Source organism: Callionymus lyra, chromosome 7 (genome assembly GCF_982586985.1).
Source record: "Callionymus lyra chromosome 7, fCalLyr1.hap1.1, whole genome shotgun sequence".
Classification (NCBI taxonomy): domain Eukaryota; kingdom Metazoa; phylum Chordata; class Actinopteri; order Syngnathiformes; family Callionymidae; genus Callionymus; species Callionymus lyra.
Genome location: NC_141824.1, coordinates 14202835 through 14220693, shown reverse-complemented (window position 1 = coordinate 14220693; position 17859 = coordinate 14202835). Strand labels below are relative to the sequence as shown.

The following is a 17859-nucleotide window of genomic DNA, read 5'->3' as shown; positions in this document are numbered from 1 at the left end:
TTAAGCTTTTATTTTATTGGGTGTTGTATTGATTGTTTAAGTGATTTGTGACCCTGGTCTAGAAAAGCTTTACAAATAATACTTACTTACTTTATTATTAACTCCTGTCTGACTGGGCAGATATAGAAATGAATCAAAGACACAACATTCTTGTCTGATATTTTATAATAATCTTCATTCCACATGTCAGTCAGGTGAGTAAACACTATACATATTAAACACTGAGTTACATGTTTACAAACATTTGTTCATGTTTTCTTTTTTTTTTTACAAAAACACAAATAAAAAACGAAATTAGAAAAATAAAGGTTTGATCACCGTTGCATCAGCGTTGCCATACAATTTGCACTCGAAGCTTCTAGACTCACTAGAAAAATCATTTCACATTCAACATGTGGTACAAAGACTACAACTACGATGCTGCTTTGAACTGAATGGCCTCACACACAGTTGTAAGTTCTGAACAGACCATCTGTGAAAATCCACAGAATAATAAACATAACGACGAGCATGTTACGAAATAAGGCACCACTGTTTAAAGTCTCAAACATGCTCAAGTTTTCACAGTTTTATTCGACTCATGAAATGTATGCGATTGAGTTTCTTTTTTCAACCAAAAGAAAGATTCTCCATGACGTCCAGTTCATATGTTTGACTGCCGACTCTCAGACTTTGCCGCGTCTGAGCCAGTCCTTCCACAGGGATTGGGGCTTCTCCTGAAGCATATCTGAACCCCAGGGCGAGTTTGAGATGGACTGACACGTCTTGGTGGAGATGGTCCTGCTCGGCCTCCGGAAAAAAGAAACGGACGTGGGTTTCTTCTGAGCGACCTCCGACTGCTGCTGCGTCCTCAGCTGCTGGTTGATGATGATTTGAATGTCGTCCTGAGAAACAAGAGGTGACAGAAGTTGATATAAGACGTTAAAGATCATCGGGTCGCCGGGAGGATCTCACCTGCCAGGCCTCCAGCTCCTGAGAAAGCTCCAGTTTACGCTGAATGGCGTCCAACAACTGGTTGTTCAAGGACATCATGTCGTTCTTGCACCGAACTAGTTCCGTCTCCATCAGGTTCTTTCTGTTATCAAACAAACAAGCCTTAGAGATAGAGAGCAAAATAAGCGGTCATGTAGGGTCAAGACTTACCTGGTGATGGCCTCGTCTCTGTCTCTGATCGCCTGACGCGTGACTTCATTCTGCTCCACGTAGTTCTGCATCTTCTGCTTCATCTGGACGTTCTCTTGTAGCAGGAAGGTGTTCTGTCAGCAACAAGAGGAACCTATATTAAGCCCTGCTCCAAAACTGCTGCCTTTTACGTTTTCAAAATGTATTTACAAGGAATATGAATTATGAGCGTGATGTTTTAAGGTCATTGAAAAATACTAAACCCAGATTTTCGCCAAGAGCATGAAATAAGTCCTCGAAAATAGTACCTACTTTATATCTTATTTGATTTTTTTTTTCTCCATATGAACATGTAACACGAACATGCTTTGGGTTTTACAAAGACACGGTTTCTTTAAGTCAAAAACAGGAAATTACATCACACTCTAACAAGGTATTGTATCGAACAAGTTTACACAATTTTTGGTAGTAATGCATGATGGTGTTTAATAACAATTTAAAAAACTGTCCAGAAAAAAGAAAATACACACTGAATGCTTTACTTGTTTGCTTATCTAGTCAACAAACCAAGAACTCATAATTAAGGGTGTGAGAAAATATCAATACACTTAAATATGGCAATCTTTTTGCCCCCCCCCCCAATACTGTAACCAATATCATTAACATGCATCGTCATTTTTGTGTTGCAATTGAACTCCCAACCGCTAGAGGGCAGCAGTTATTACTTCCTCCACAGCTAAAAGAACTGATCTATGCTGGTATATGAATTCCACTTTTGCCCTCACGTTATCTTTCTCTCTTTTCACCATTTCTACTCCCGAATACTCCTGTCTGGCAGAGATGTGAGAAATCATCGATACGCTTTAATATTGCAATATTTTTTTCACGATTACGTATCGATAATCAACAGCACTGTATTGATTTTCCTGATTATCTTTCAAACCACCTTTTATTTTTTATCATGGATGTTTTACGGTTTAAATTTCAGTAAAGTGTTAATTAAATTAAATTACAATGAAATCCCGCAAGATCCCGCGCAATGACTGAGGACGAGAGGATACATCATAATGCTGCCTTTGCATTGCGATATGTATCGAATCGCCAGATTCTTGACAATACACACAGCTGCTTCTAATAGGAGGAAACAGGTGTTGAATACCAATATAATGTCCATCTTTAAGAAGTATAGAATTTAAAATACAAGTCCAGGTGAACTCTCGAGCAACACAATACCGCAGCCACAACCCTCCCCAGCAGACATGTTTGTTACCTGATCCCTCAGATCCTGCGTCGCGCTCGGATTCCCACCCTGATCGGCCGTCCTCCTGACAAAAGCTTGATTCAGCTGCCGGGACACACAAGTAACACACGGCTCAGGTTTCGGCCACAGTTGCACAGAGATTTATATCGTCGTCATGGTGACGGTGAAGAGGTGATGCTGGGAGGGAGGGAGTGTCGGAACAGCTGAGCCTTGTTCAGTTACATGAGTGTTACTAGTGTAGGGGACTCCCAAGTTGTGGGTCATTGGACACATCCTAGTTTTGTATTACTATGGAAGTATATGACATAGTTGTATTTCAAATGTTTACACTTTGAATCTTGTCTATTGGAATCTTGTTTTTTTTTTAAGGCTTTGATTTGTTTTTTAAATAATTAAATAATAAAAAATTAAGAATATATATATATATATATATATATATATAAAAGTATAACAATCTACGTGAATATCATCGAAAGTAGCTCAAAATTAAAAGTCTACAAAAAAACAAACAAAAACATTAATTAAAAGAAATAATTCCATTTTTAACATCCAATTATTAAAAAGTATTTAACCTTATTATATACAATTATTGAATTAAATCATTCAATAAAAACAAAATCAACCTTTCACTATACAAACAATTTTACTTAATTATTTAAAACTTCAATTAAATGCCTAAAAAAAAACAACAACATTTTAACAAAACAAGTTTAAACATTTTAATATCCTGATGACACTCAATCCCTTAACTTTATTTAATTAATTAATTTTTATTTGTCTGTGATCCACTTGTTCACCATGGTTTTAAATCTTACATGAGGGTCGCAGGTTAGTGTCCGGGTCGTCTCTTCCAGCTGACGCAGGATCCACCTCAGGTCCTCTTCTTGAACTGTGACCTCCGACCTTCCTTGGATGTCCAGCTGATGGGTCAGTGGCAGCAGTAACTGGAGGATGGATCCCATTTTCTCGGTGATCTGAGTCAGAGAGGAGATCATGTCAAATGTAGAAAAATAATCTATTAGTGAAGCGAAACTAGAAAGATATAACTTTATTGATCCCTTGGGAAATTAGAAACAAGCTACGAGATTAAACATACAGTGGAGATTACAAAATAAATAACAATTATAATAATTATATATTGAAATAACAACATATATTATATAGGATATATTATAATATGGTTATTTATAGTATTAGTGCAAAATTACAAAAACAAAAAGGTAGATTTTAAATGTTGGATTATTTAAAAAAGTGACTTATTTACTAGAGCACTGAGATTTTGACAGTCCTTTGAGGAATAATGTTTCTGCTGCTCATTTTCACTCTCATCTCTCACCAAATTACACGAGTGCGTCAGGACCGAGTCACACTGTCACAGAGAACCTGCACACACTGTTCAGTCGTCCTGAACCTGTCGAGCTGAAATTAAGTGTTTTCTTGATACAATTTTCTAACAAACTCACCAGTTCTGAACGGCTTACAAGGTATTTAAATATGTTTATTCATCAGAAAACTTGTTAATATTGTAAAAAAATAAATTTGGATGCATTACAAAATAATATGAATGGACCTAAAAGAATCTGGGTTGTGTGTACAACATTGGCAACAATAAAAGTTTCTGATTCTCATTCAATAAAATAAAAATAAATAAGCCACCTATACATTAAAGTGGGCTATAAAAAAATTAAATAAAGATAAATAATAAATCAATTTTAATAAAAAAAAAAAAAACCTTTATAATCCAGACAGCAAACAGGTTTTAAGAATTACTATTATATATATATTAACATATTTTTAATATGACAATATTAGAAATACCTCTTGATAACTTGAAACAATTAGCTAGCCTTGACATCAACTAGCGGCTACTAGCTAGCACACGTTTTTTTTTAAAGCTAATCGCTACATGCTATTTACAAGCAATAAAAGGGTTTGATTGAATAACGTGTTATTTTTCAGAAATTAGCTTTTAAACATTTCATTAAGCATGACAGCATTCTATTTATTTCATACAGTTATAGATATTACTTTTTAAAAAGCAAACAGCTTACATGCTAATCTATTTCAAGTGATAAGAGGTTTGATTAACTAATTGTGTTATAATATGTTTAAATAAACTTTTTCTTTTTTGAAATTATGTTTCATGACAACATTTCACAAAGCATGATAGCATTCTAATATTGTCATACTGTATTTTTTAAAAAGCTAACTGCTACATGCTAATCCATAGGAATTCTTTTGGACAAGAACTTTGATTTAATAACTTGTAGCACAGGTTGTTTTTTTTAAGCGAATTGCTACGTGCTAATTACAAATAATAAAAGGTTTGATTGAATAACGTGTTAGAAAATTACCTTTAATGAAAAAATTTAATGAAACAAAATAAGGTTATTTTTAAAATAGTTTAATAAACTTGAGGCATATTTTCCAAGTGATTTTACAAACATCTCATCCTTTTGTTCACATGTTCCTCGACCGTCAATCCCACGCATTTCATTCCAAACATCCCAAAAATGATGTAAAAATCCAGGAAGCCGCTCACCTCGTCTTTGCCGACTTCCGTCGTGTCTAAACTCTCCTCCATCTCCGACAGCAGAGAAGCATTCTTGGAGTCTTGCAGCGACAACTCCTCCTGGAGATCCTCCACCAGACTCTGGAGCTGCTGGGAGCGAGCGTGAGAAACCTCCACCGCCTGCAGCGCCTCCGCCAACTGGAACATGAAACACACTCCACCAATGAGACAACTGTTCATTCATTATTATTATTATTATTTTACTATGGAATTCTATGCATAGAAAACCGATGCGTATTTGTATGAAAGTATATCAGTGCCATCAATGTTTAAATGTAACATTTATTATATACTGAAGCATTTAATGATTATCTTTTGAACATTTCTATATTCAAAAGGTTCAATTTGTTTTTTTAATTTTTTCAAATACTTGATCTGTAACAGAGTACCGAACTACTTGATCGAACTTTTTATCGCTATCACTATGACGACGAGAAGAACACGATTACGTAGCTTAGTTAATGTTCAGGCTTTTCCTTGATTTTCTGGAACTCCTGTTGTGTTATCAGTTTTATCTTGATCTTTAAAGTATATACTTTATTGAATTTTGTTTTGATTGTTTAAGCGCTTTGTGACCCTGGTCTGGAAAAGCGCTATACAAATAAAAATTACTTACTTACTTACTTAGTTCTCTTTTGGTATTGTGTGGTTGGAACTATTTTACCTACATTTTTAGATTGAATTTAAAGACAAAAAATTCAAAAATATTTAATTTATAACATCTATTTTATAATGATTGGAATCAGAATATCATAACTCCATGTGTAAACAATTTTTTTTATTTTAAATGTATTCCATTTTCAAATATGTAATCATTAGCATAAACAACGTCCTTTTATTGAAATTATTGAATATAGTTAATTTTTTGGGATAATTATTTGTGCGTAATCATGGAAACAGATCGATAGAGATGAAGAGGAGAGTGCAGGCGGGGTGGAATTCCTGACAACCGCCTCTTAACCAAGGCCACAATAACACTTAAGGTAGAAAGTAAAGTGAGGACAAATGAAGCTTTAAAAAATGTCCGGATTCCAGTTTCAAACGAAACTATTCAGGAAAAAGAAAAAGTTACACAATCGGTGTTTATTGTTCCGAGTGTTTATCCGACTGACAGTCGGTTCACCGCTGAGACTGACAAAAACCTCTTTGTCACGAAGCCTTTTGATTCACACATCAGTGACGTCCTCTCGTACAATACAAGACAAATTAATGGGTAGGCAAGCTGTGTGTGTTTTCTACGAGCGAGTGTGTGTGTTTGTGTGTGTGTGTGTGTTTGAGTGTGTGTGTGTGTGGGTCGACACCTGCTGGCTGTGCTGCTGGTGGACCTGGTCGTGCAGAGACAGACGCGTCTGTAAAGACGTCAGGTTGGTCCTCAAGTCGGAGTTCTCCAGACTCACAGTCTCCAACCGCTGTTCCAGGACCTGCTCCTTCTGAGTGAGACGCAGCACCTGGAACGTCAACAAGTTTTTGGGACCGTGAAGGACTAGAATAAAAGACACGCAGCAGGAAAAGTTCCGATCTTCTCTGATAACTTAACAGCTAATGCATGGACAGAAATAGTATTTGACCTCAGAGATCAGCCGTTCCCGTGTAATCTCGGCCGAGATTAAACGCATCCAAATGTACTTAAGATGCTCCTGTTTGAAGTGGGGAGTCAAAGGTTGAAGTCTCGGTTAATGATCTTCAGGACATTATATAATAACACTTTATGTAATAGTAACTGTTGTCTCTGTTGTAGAGGCTCAGACTCAAATATGTCTGTTCAGCAGTTTCCTACTCGCAAGTCAAATTGTTTTTTACTGCAAAACTTTCAATTAAAACAATAGTTTTGGTTTCATGAAATTGAAAAAACTAAAAGGAAAAACATGATTTTTTTCTTTTAATTAATAAGTCAAAAGTCTTCTTTTTTATTATTATATTATATTATTATTGTGCACATGAACAAACATGTAAATAAAACAAAATTATTCCACAGAAGTTAAATAAGGAAAGATATTCCTTACGACAGTAGAAACAAAAATAGATAAATAGATTAAATATATAGTGCACATATTAAGATGACAACGGAAATAATAATAAATAAAATATCAATAAACGATTAATTCCTCTAGTTAAAATAATTATGGTCAATTTAACCAACTTCAACACAGTAGCTACTGAAGTTAAAAATCAAGAATCAGAAAAACCTTTAAATAAAATATTAAGCAACGTTTCAGTAGAAATCAAAGTACACCAAAAAGTGAACAACCTTTTCATTTATTTTCATCCATAGTACCCCACAAAAAAACGTCAATGTATAAATCAAGATGGCTGCCTAGGAGAGTAAGATATTGAAATGACGAGTAAAATAACAGTCAAAAATAAGATTTTTGTTTTTTTTTGTTTGATAGTTGAAGTGTATGTACCACCAAAGTAGATTTTATCGTAACATTTATGAATCATTTTATCATAATTGATGCATTAACGGTTGAAATAACATTGCTGGTTAAATGCCTCTCGCTCTTGAGTAGAACATGTTTTTACAAGACATGATGATTCTTTCAAATGGGTTTTCCCTTTTATGTGGCCATCAAATTAATTATCATTATAAATACAATCTACCAATGTTACATTTCAGAAGTACTAAAGTCTAAAGTATTTTTAAATAATAATAATTAGGATTTTATTTTTAATTTTTGGTATTTCAATGCAACTTTGGTCAGAGTGAAGCTGAACCATGTACTTATTTTCTTGTCTATTTTGTTTACCTGTTCCTTCAGAGCACTTATCAGCTCCTCGTCCTGCTCTCTGTTGTGACTTCCTTTCTGCTGAAGCTCCACTTTCAAGGTCTGCAGCTCACTGGACATGACTCGCTCCACCTCCATCGCCTGCAGACACACAGCATGATTTGTAGCCTCCAGCACAGAAACTATAGTGAGTCAACGATGCAATCAAACCCAAAGATAATTTTTCTCGGAGTCAGATTTACAAGAATCAGGTCAAAAAATAGTTCAGAGAAATCTCTGACCCTCTTTAAGCTGCAGCAGACGAGAAGAAAAGGATGATACCTGGCTGAGAGGAGGAGATTTGAGCTGCTATTATTATTCCAGCGGCAGAAGAATATGAGAAGCATGTTATGATGCTGGAGTAGCTGTCGGCTGTTTTTGCTACTTAAGACTTCCAAATATCGGGAGGATGAGATTTCCATGGAGGTGGTTTTAAAGAAAAGTGTTGCAAATATTGTTCACCACAAGTTAAATGTGAACCACATGTTGGGCTTTAACGTGGATCAGGGGCCATATTATGAGCTGTGAAAGAAGGGACAACATGTTTTCTTGTTTTAATGAATAAATAAAAGGACAATTTTAAATAATTTAAGTTAATCTGATTTGATATCATTTTATTTTATTTTTTCTTATTATTTTAAAGATTCTAAAAAAATAAATTGAATGTTTCATATATTTGTATTAACTGAAAATATAAAAAAGCATCAAATGTCAAAAAATAAGTTGCATCATCTTATATTTAAGATAAATTACATTTTATAACATGATATAAAAGTACTTAAAATGATTACCTATTAAAAAAAGACCAATAAAAAGGAAGAAAATATTTAAAAAAGGTATTCAAGCAAAACTCTTTAACAAGTTGTACCTACAGTTGAACCAATAATATTTGCTAGATCGCCATAAGAAACATTTCAACATGGTCACTTTCATAGTATTGTTTTCATCTCATGCGGGACGCTTAGATGGACGCTGGGGCACGAAGCCGCACTTTGCCCAGGAGTAAAATAAATTGTGCTTGTATTTCCAACACCACATCTTACCAACTCATAAACCAACCCAAGTGAATTAGACTTTGGACTATATATAAAATTAAGACGGAGAAGAAGAAAAAAAACTATTTTAATCAAAGCTATTATTATCCCTACCATCATTACATGTTGCACAAGAAGGTGGGAGCAAAGAAGTTTGTCTTTCTGAGCCATAGTGTTACACCATTTCAATCAGCAATGACATTAAAACAATCTGACATTATACAGCATCCTTCGCTGCCTTTTCTGCAGATACAGTTTATTTTTAGTGTTCTGGTGGTAATCGTTGACTGTCCAGGGTGTCCCTCAAAACCCAAAAGTTGAGAAGAGAAAAAACACCATATCTAAAACAACCATTTCACCAACAATAATAGCCTTTAACATCATCGTGAAGCTTTAGAAAAGCTTAAAGCAATTGTGATGCATGATGGGAAACCTGTGGGATTATATACAGTATATTTATTCTTCATCTTGATAAGCAACATTTCACCAAAACGACTCTTCTTTTTTCTTGCTCAACTTTATTATAAAAAGGGTCAGTTTTGTTCTCAATATAAAGTTTCATTTAAAAGGAAACTACCTTTTAAAGTAAAACACCACGAAAATTCAATTTTTCAATGGAAACTATTATCGTAGAAATTCAGAATGAGACATGTAAAAGCATAAAAGTCATATTTAGTAAAAAGAAAGTTTCACAACCTTTGGGAAAACTGAAATAAATCAGTTTTTTTTTTAAAATAACTGTACATTTTGGGGTTTATACGTTTAAACAATGATGAGATATGCAACATGGATCCAGAGATATGTTAAGAGCTTCAACCCCAACTACAATGGAGGCAACAAGCCGCTGAGAATCACCACAAACTCAAGTGGAAGGAGACGCTTCATTTGTCACAGACACAAAGCTACAGATTTGAACCCCCCCTTCCCCCCCGAAAGCTACGAGTCCAAACATCGAGGTATCTGGCAGCTGACTACCCAAGCCACCACGGAGGCCCTCGGGGGGAACACTCCAGAGAGATGGCTTTCCCCGGGGATGATGAAAGATTTATATCTGGAGCCTTCATATTGTCTTTAACGCTCCCTCTGATGCTGGCAGGGGTCAGAAGGGGGGGGCCCCCCCCTCTGTTCAGATGTCTAACTTTACAATAAACACACGGAGGATTTGTCACGGTTGTCTAATAACCAAGTGGGCAAACAAAGTGATGAGCTTGGCTGAAAGAGGGAGAGACAAAGTCTTTCTCAACCGTTAACGGTTTTTCAAATTTGATGAAGATCTTTGAAAGGACTACAGGTTACAATTCCGCCAGTTTGTACCATGTCTTATTAAGAAAAAGTAAATATAGTCTTTAGAAAAACAACCTCCGGACTATATGTATCGTCAAGAATCTGGCGATACAATAGTATCACGATACAGAGGCAACGATACTATACATTTCGATACTGTAGGAACAAGGATATATTTGTAGTATTGTCGAGTACTTGACTCTGGTGTCGCAGAATATACAAGACCACATGACTCTTGACGAAGTCGTAACTGATTTAATTAGTTTTGTAACCAAAATATGTCCAAACATCAGCTTTAAAAGGCTGATGGAGTCACTGTATCCTCTTGTCCTCAGTACTTTCATTAGCTGAAGTTTAATTGCAACACAAAAAAAAAGAAAAAAAAAAAAGGTGTCAATGTGTGTACGCTAATGGTGAATAAAAATGCAAAAAAAAAAAACTACTAATAAAATAAACCCATAATCATATTAACGTTTTTTCAAATATGGTGAAAATCTTTGAAAGGACTACATGTTAAAATCCCTCCAGCTTGTAGCACCTCTTATTAAGAAAAAGCAAGTATAGTCTTTAGAAAAACAACCTCCGGACTACGGCTGTGTATTGGCAAGAATCTGAATACAATAGTATCACGATACAGAGGCAACGATACTATATATTTTGATACTGTAGGAACATGGATATTTTTTTTAGTATTTTCGAGTACTTGACTCTGGTGTCGCAGAATTTACAGACCACATGACTCTTGACGAAGTCGTAACTGATTTAATTAGTTTAGAAACCAAAATATGTCCAAACATCAGCTTTAAAAGCTGCTGGAGTCCACTGTATCCTCTCGTCCTCAGTACTATCTTTGGCAGAAGTTAAATTACAAACCAAAAATAAACAAAAAGATGTCAATGCAAATTGTGAATAAAAATGTAATTAAAAAAACGTATATGCACTTTATTGAAATACATTCCATAACATGACTATAATTAAAAATGTGATTTAAAAGCAAAGCAAATATGTTTAGATTAAAAAGTGCTGTTAAATATCGATACGGTGTCATAAAAAAGATAACAAACCTATAAAAACTATGCCAAAAGTATAAAAGTATAAAAGTGTGAGATGTTATCATCATGTTATTCTTGCCATCAAAGACCATCTGCTCGAGACCAACATTTGAACAAACATTACCAGGAAAGATAACATTTGCATTGAAGTCACAGAAACACAATGACATCACCAACACTGTTGTCTTTCCGACAGTATCTTTCCCAGAAGTGCAGCGATCATGTGTGTAGTAGATTATCAACCATGTGACGTCGCTTTCCCACAGAGCGGCAGGAAAATGAGTGGAGGCGACGATTTCCTCTTTATGTCCTAAATGCGTTCCCTGCTTTGAGCTCGCTAATAAACAAAAGAAATTCTCAGGTTCCAGTTTCCTCCCTTGGATTCCAGACAAGCTCGAGTTACACTTTCAGATCTGGGATATAACGGTAAACAACCAGGGAAACTTTTTGTCGGATGCTTTAACTTGATGATTATCATGTGTTCTTATATTAGTCTTGTATTTTAATTCATCAAGGGAGCCGAGTAAAATGAAAAAACAACAACTTTGCTTCCTGATATGCATTAGAGTGAGTAATTTAATGTCTCAAGTAATAAATAAATATACATTTAAAGCTAATAACTTTACATATCCAAGGTTCTTGTGTACCACAGACTGGTTTCAAGTATAAAATTGCAATACAATTGTTGATTATCAACCACTGCATATGTATTTATAGAAGCAAGGAAGGTCGTTCACCTTGAAACAGAGGAAACACAATGGATACCACAAACATATTTGTTTTTGGGCCCTCGGGTCACTTTGACTCCGAGATAACAAGGTGTTTATCATTTCTGAACAAATAGGGGTTTAAGAAAATATGGATACACCTGAATATCGCAATTTCTTTTCATGATGTAAAAACAACAGAACTGTATCCATTTTAATTTATTTTAAACGGTCTTTAAAAGTATAATTCATCTCAGTCTTCTTCTTTTAAGTTTTAATTGTATTTTAATTTATTTACAATGAAATTGCAAATTTTAACACCATTTTGTTCAGCAATAAAACTTTCAGCGAGTTCTCGACGATGACTGAGGACGAGAGGATACGGTCGAAAAGCAAAACATGACCAGAATGAAAACAGTTACGAGTCCATCAAGAGTCGCAAAATCCACTACGCCAGAGTGAAGTACTCAGATACTACTACAAATATATCCTTATTTTCTTTTTCCAACAGTATCAGATTACATCAAAATATATCGTATTGTTGCCTTTTTATCGTGATACGCGTCATATCGGTAGATTCTTAAAAGAAAAATACACACCTGTGTAATATAATATAGGCAGACTCAGGGATTGTGTGTCCAGAACCAAAGCAGAGGTTTTTGTAGCAAAGTGAAAATGAAAAGATTTTTTGCTAACCAAGATGAGTCATGCGAGTTGTTCCATCTTCAACAGTTGTAGCAAAGATCTCTGAGGTTCTAGTCGTCAATCAAGCTAAAGTCAGCAGTTGTGATATAGACCTGCTCGAGCTCCAACTACATTTCCACCAATAACTCTATTTCACGACAAGTTTCCTGGAGACAAAGACACCTGGGACACTCACCCCGGCTGGTGGAGGCTCAGAACCAGGATTCCTTCAGCAGATAAAGATTTGATCGACATGAGCTTCTCCTTCTCCTTCTTCTTCTTTCCTCACTCTGTGACCAGACAGCGTGACTTTTACAGCTCTGTTAACCATCGGCTCGATGAATGTCCTCACTCACTTCCTTTTCCTCGAGCAGCCCAAACAAAGATAGGAGGAAAAAAATTGAGCTTTTCCTGAGGCGTTCGAAGGAACTCTGAGCTTGGGAGACATTCTTGGTTCGTTTTCTTTCACCTGGACTTTGACTCATAGTTTGGATTCATTCTTAACTTGAGATTTAGACTTATTACCAAAACACCGGAAGTTTTCACAGACTTGAAAACAAAAACAATCCCACTTGTTTCAGTCAGGAACTCCCTCAAGGTTGTCGTTTACTGATATCTCAGCCATAAAAATGTGCTTTTCCTTGTCCGATGATCACGGTGTTGTATAATAAATACTTGACTAGTGGAATCAGCTGAAAACATTTACCATCTGTTGCAGTACGTCATGGGCGAGTGTTAAAAATTAACTCTGTGCTCCAAACTTAATGTGAGATAATCGTCATGAGGTTTTCCTCTTTGTCTGGACTCACATTGTGTCTTTAAATAGACACAAACATTTTTGAAGGTTTTCAGACAATAGAAAGTCTTAAAAATGGAAACATTTCAAAGTGAGATGGACTTTTTCACAAAAGTAGTAACAGCTAATTTCTAAAGCTCAGAATCCTGGGATCCTTATGTTGAATTCAAGGCTTTTTAAATTGGAATTAAAAAACAATCAAACTCAACAATTGAAAAAAAAAAACATAAATTACAAACTTTTTTTTTATTTAAACAAAGTAACATGACTCTTTCTGTTCACTGAAAAACTTTCCTTGACTCGTATCGTATTGATTTTGAAAATTCAAAAACAATGTCATTTTTTTTTTATAAGTAACATAAAATATTACTAATCAGTTCACATTTTTAAGACTTAAGACTTGCTAGTTATCTTTAGATCCATTAATTGAATGAAATTGAAGACTTTTTAAAGAATCAGTAGAAATCACGAAATAAGACATTTTAATGTGAACCATAGAAGGTTTTAAGCTTAAATTCAAACTCTTTGGACACCTTTCAAGAGATTCATTTTTTTAAAGGAGAACTTTGACTAGCTCACTTTTAATTATCATTACATTTTATTTTGATAGAAAAGAAGGAAATTCTGAGTTCGGGGGCGTGGAGTAAAAGTATCAGGATGTTCTGTTCTATGTTACTATTTGTATCCTTTGTCTTTGTTATTTTTCTTTGATCTATGTTCTTTATCTTAGACTTAGATTGTATCATCTTGTTCTCTCTCTTTATTTCTCTTTGTTCTTCTTTTATTTTGATAAATTTTTGTGGCTAATTGGAAAAAAACTATTTCCCGAAGGAGACCTCCTGAGGGATCAATAAAGTTCTACCTACCTACCATCTAAGTATTTGAATACTTTTTCAGGCCACGTTAAACAACCTGGCGAACCATCTTTGGCCCGCAAGCCTCGTGTTTTTGCTGTAACTCCTAACTTTATATTCAAGTAATCAGGATCAATAAAAAATGAATTAATGCTGGTTATCATTGTATATTTTATCAATGTAAAAGTGTATTATTTATGGTCATTCAAGGACCATCATGCACTGCAACATTGACACTTTAAACATGTAAAACACAATAGCTTAAATGTTTCTATTACATTTATATTCCTGATGACGAGCAGCAGAAATCTATCTATGTTAAAATACTGCAAATGTCTGACCAACCTGTTCAGATCAAGTATCGTTCTGCTCCGGTAACAATACTTGGAAGAGGTCACAGAGTCTGACCTTGGCTATAAATGTGTGTATTGTGTCGACGAGTGTGTGTGACTCACGGTGTAGATCTGCTCCCGGAGCTGCTGTGTGCCATCATTGTGCTCCAGCAGGGCCCGGCTCTTGTCTCGCTCGGCCAGGCCCAGAGCGTGGGTCAGCTGGTCCACCTGAGCGCTCAGGACCGCCACGTCCCTCTCCAGGTCGCCCACCTGACTCGCCCACTGGGACTCGCAGCCCTCCAGCCGGACCCGCAGCTCATGCTTGTCCTGCTCCAGCTCCTAAGAGTCCACATGAAAACCACACTTCATACATGACAATTAAAGATCCTGAGTTTGTGTTCACTCGACTATTTATAGCGTTTGGTTTATTTACATGAATCAGCAGAGTTCTCATGTGGTTTATCAACAATATATAGCAATATAAGACCAATTTCATAATTTATAGCTGTGAACAGATCCAGGTACATCTGATTTATTACATAGACAGATATATCTTAATTGTTTTTCCAAATAGCAATACACGGCAATAGAGACGATAATCAATACAAATAAGAACAATGAACAGTTAACAATTAATCATTAACAGTTTAATGTTATAAATACATGAGTACAGTACTGTGACAGAAGATAACGTGAAGCATATTTTATGTTGTTTTTATAACTTCCTTGTAATGCTAAAAAAGCAAAAAGATACTTGTGTAAAAATGTCTGATGATTAAAAACACAACACGTTTTCGAGTAATGTTGTTATTATTAGCAGGGAAGTAACTTGAATGTTGTAGTAGTAGATGCACTTGAAGTATTGTTGATTGTTAAAATACAAATAATGTTCAAAATATATTAAATATTTTTTAATTAGATACATAATAACAGAATAAATAAAACAATATAAATGGAATTTACATATATCGAAAATAATAATTAAAAAAAGACTCAGTATGAGGAGAATTGCTGTTAATAATTGTGGTAATAGTAAACAGTAAATGATACTCATTTTAAGATCATCTTAAAAAAAATGATAAGTAGTTAAAGTACAACGTATAGTACATGAACAAATATTAGGTTTTTGGCAGCAGAAGATGCAGGATAGAATAGAAACAAAAACAAAAACTTTTGAAAGAAGTACTGTATATATTTAGCACATGGCATGTTGTTACAGTTTAACTAGTACTACCAATGGTGGTAGTTGTTGAAGTATAAATTAGTTTTCAAGAGAAGACAGAAAATAAAAGACAGAAAATAAAAGTTTAACTGTAAAAGTTCACTTACATATTCATGTAAGCAAGTAATTTTTATTTGTATAGCGCTTTTCCAGACCAGGGTCACAAAGCGCTTAAACAATCAAAACAATATTCAATAAAGTATATACTTTAAAGATCAAGATAAAACTAATAACACAACAGGAGTTCCAGAAAATCAAGGAAAAGCCTGAACAAATAAAAACGTCTTAAGATGTTTCTTGAAGGAGTCAGTAGATCCATCAAGCGCAAAGAGAGATGTAGCAGAAGAGCAACAATTGTAGTAGTTTTGCAAGCTGTAAGAGTAAAACTTCATATAAAATAGACATATAAAAATAACTTAACTAGCAAAATGATAATTAAATGAATAAATTGAACAGTTAGTAGTCATGTAATAAAGTATTTGTCCTATTATCCATCTATGTTCCAGAAGATAAATAAATCGAGTGTGTTTTCATAGTATCATTGGTTCATAAAAGTAGTAGTAAAGTCACAATCAGATACTAGAAGCAGCAGATAAAGTGAAGTACTGAAAGTACTAGTACTGATACTAAATAACAAAGCAGAGCAAAACGTCCCTAAACAGAACTAGTTCTAGTAAATGACGTAATTGTATTAATGTTAAATGTATTTCAGATTAAAAAACAAGATTATCTTCTATTGTTATTTTAAAAATAGATGTTATTCCTCACCTCCAGTTTGTCCGTGAGCTGCTCGTGAAGTTGATCCTGCTGCTCCTTCAGCTCCTGGTTCTCCAGCAGGAGCGCGTTTCCCAGCTGAGCCGCCAGAAGGACTTCTTCTTGCTTCTGCTTGAGAGACGCCACGAGCTCTCCTCGCTCCTGCGAGCTGAAGAAGTTCTCGTCCAGGTCCATCATGGACTTGAAGCTCCATTCGGTCACTCGGTTCATGTCGACGAGCTTCAATGTTGGAGAAGAAGAAGAAGAATGAGGAGATGTGTCGCTGACACCTGCTGCCTCTCAGCGTGTGAAGAGTGTTTTTTTTCCCTGGGATGAAGAGTCAAGAGAGGCTCTGATTGGAGGGTGAACTGTGAGGGGCGTGGTCTCCTCTCTATCACCTGTCCTCGTGGAAAATCACTATCAGGCTGATATTGTTTGAGGCCATTGTGTTCTGTTTTTATCACGCCCTAAAATGACGTAGCGGGTCAATATAAAACAGTTACTCACACATATATAAAATGACGTTTTGACTTAATAATAACACGTAAACTGAAGAGGCCACCATAAAATAAATGTAATAAATGTAAGTTATTCAAACACGATATTTACAAAATGTACATATTTGTGTGTATTGTGTGTAAGTGGTTTTAAACAAATCAGAACAAAATCATTTAAAAAGAATTAAACATTCACATTCACTATATGAAGTAAAAATGTTAATAACAAGTCTCGTTTTTAAAAGTAAAAAAATGTATTCTCGATTTATAGACAATAACCAAAACCATACAAATTCACCAGGTGGATTTATTCGTTACAATGAAATGTGACCTTTATTATATCCGTATCAAAGTAAATAATGAGAGAGAAGTTTACTTAAAAAAATAATACATAAATGTGCTAAGTAATACTGTAAATGGTAATACAATTTAGAATATAAATAAGTAAAAGAAAGTTAAGATGTCAAGAGTAAAAAAAAACAACTAAATGAATATACAAAAAAAGTAAAAACATTTTTATGTGTATTTTCAAACATTTATTTAATGATCGAAAATAATTACCTTTATTTTATTTGTATTGAAAGGAAGAATATGAATTTAAAAAACAATGATAAATATGTTTAAGAAATCATTAACATTTTCAAAAGTTTAGATTTCAAAGGAAAACAAAGTTATATATATATTATAAATACAATTGTTTTAAAGTTTAGATTTTAACCGTGTATTCTTAATTTTTAATGTAGACACAAAATATGTGTAATACTTTTTAGTTCAGTTTTAATTCTAAAAGACAATTTTAAAAATTGTTTTTTTCGTGGTATTTTTACTTAAAAGTGTTCTAAATTTCACCAGTATAGTCTTTAACAGCATGATGCCACGCTCACAGACACTTACCAAACCTAACCGAGAGGGTAATGGGGGCGT

The 17859-nt window shown here is 34.7% G+C and overlaps 1 protein-coding gene across 1 annotated transcript; it reads right to left on the bottom strand.

The window, feature by feature from the left end:
* Positions 1–151: 151 nt before the first annotated feature.
* LOC148075131 (BICD family-like cargo adapter 1) lies at positions 152–16686 on the bottom strand. Its single transcript, XM_087795551.1, has 10 exons — positions 16454–16686; positions 14587–14802; positions 7703–7822; positions 6257–6403; positions 4926–5093; positions 3199–3357; positions 2393–2467; positions 1144–1256; positions 955–1075; positions 152–884 (listed from the first exon to the last, which is right to left on the bottom strand). The coding sequence occupies exons 1-10, from the start codon at positions 16667–16669 to the stop codon at positions 666–668; spliced, it is 1554 nt and encodes a 517-aa protein (XP_087651677.1). The 5' UTR covers positions 16670–16686; the 3' UTR covers positions 152–665.
* Positions 16687–17859: the final 1173 nt, after the last annotated feature.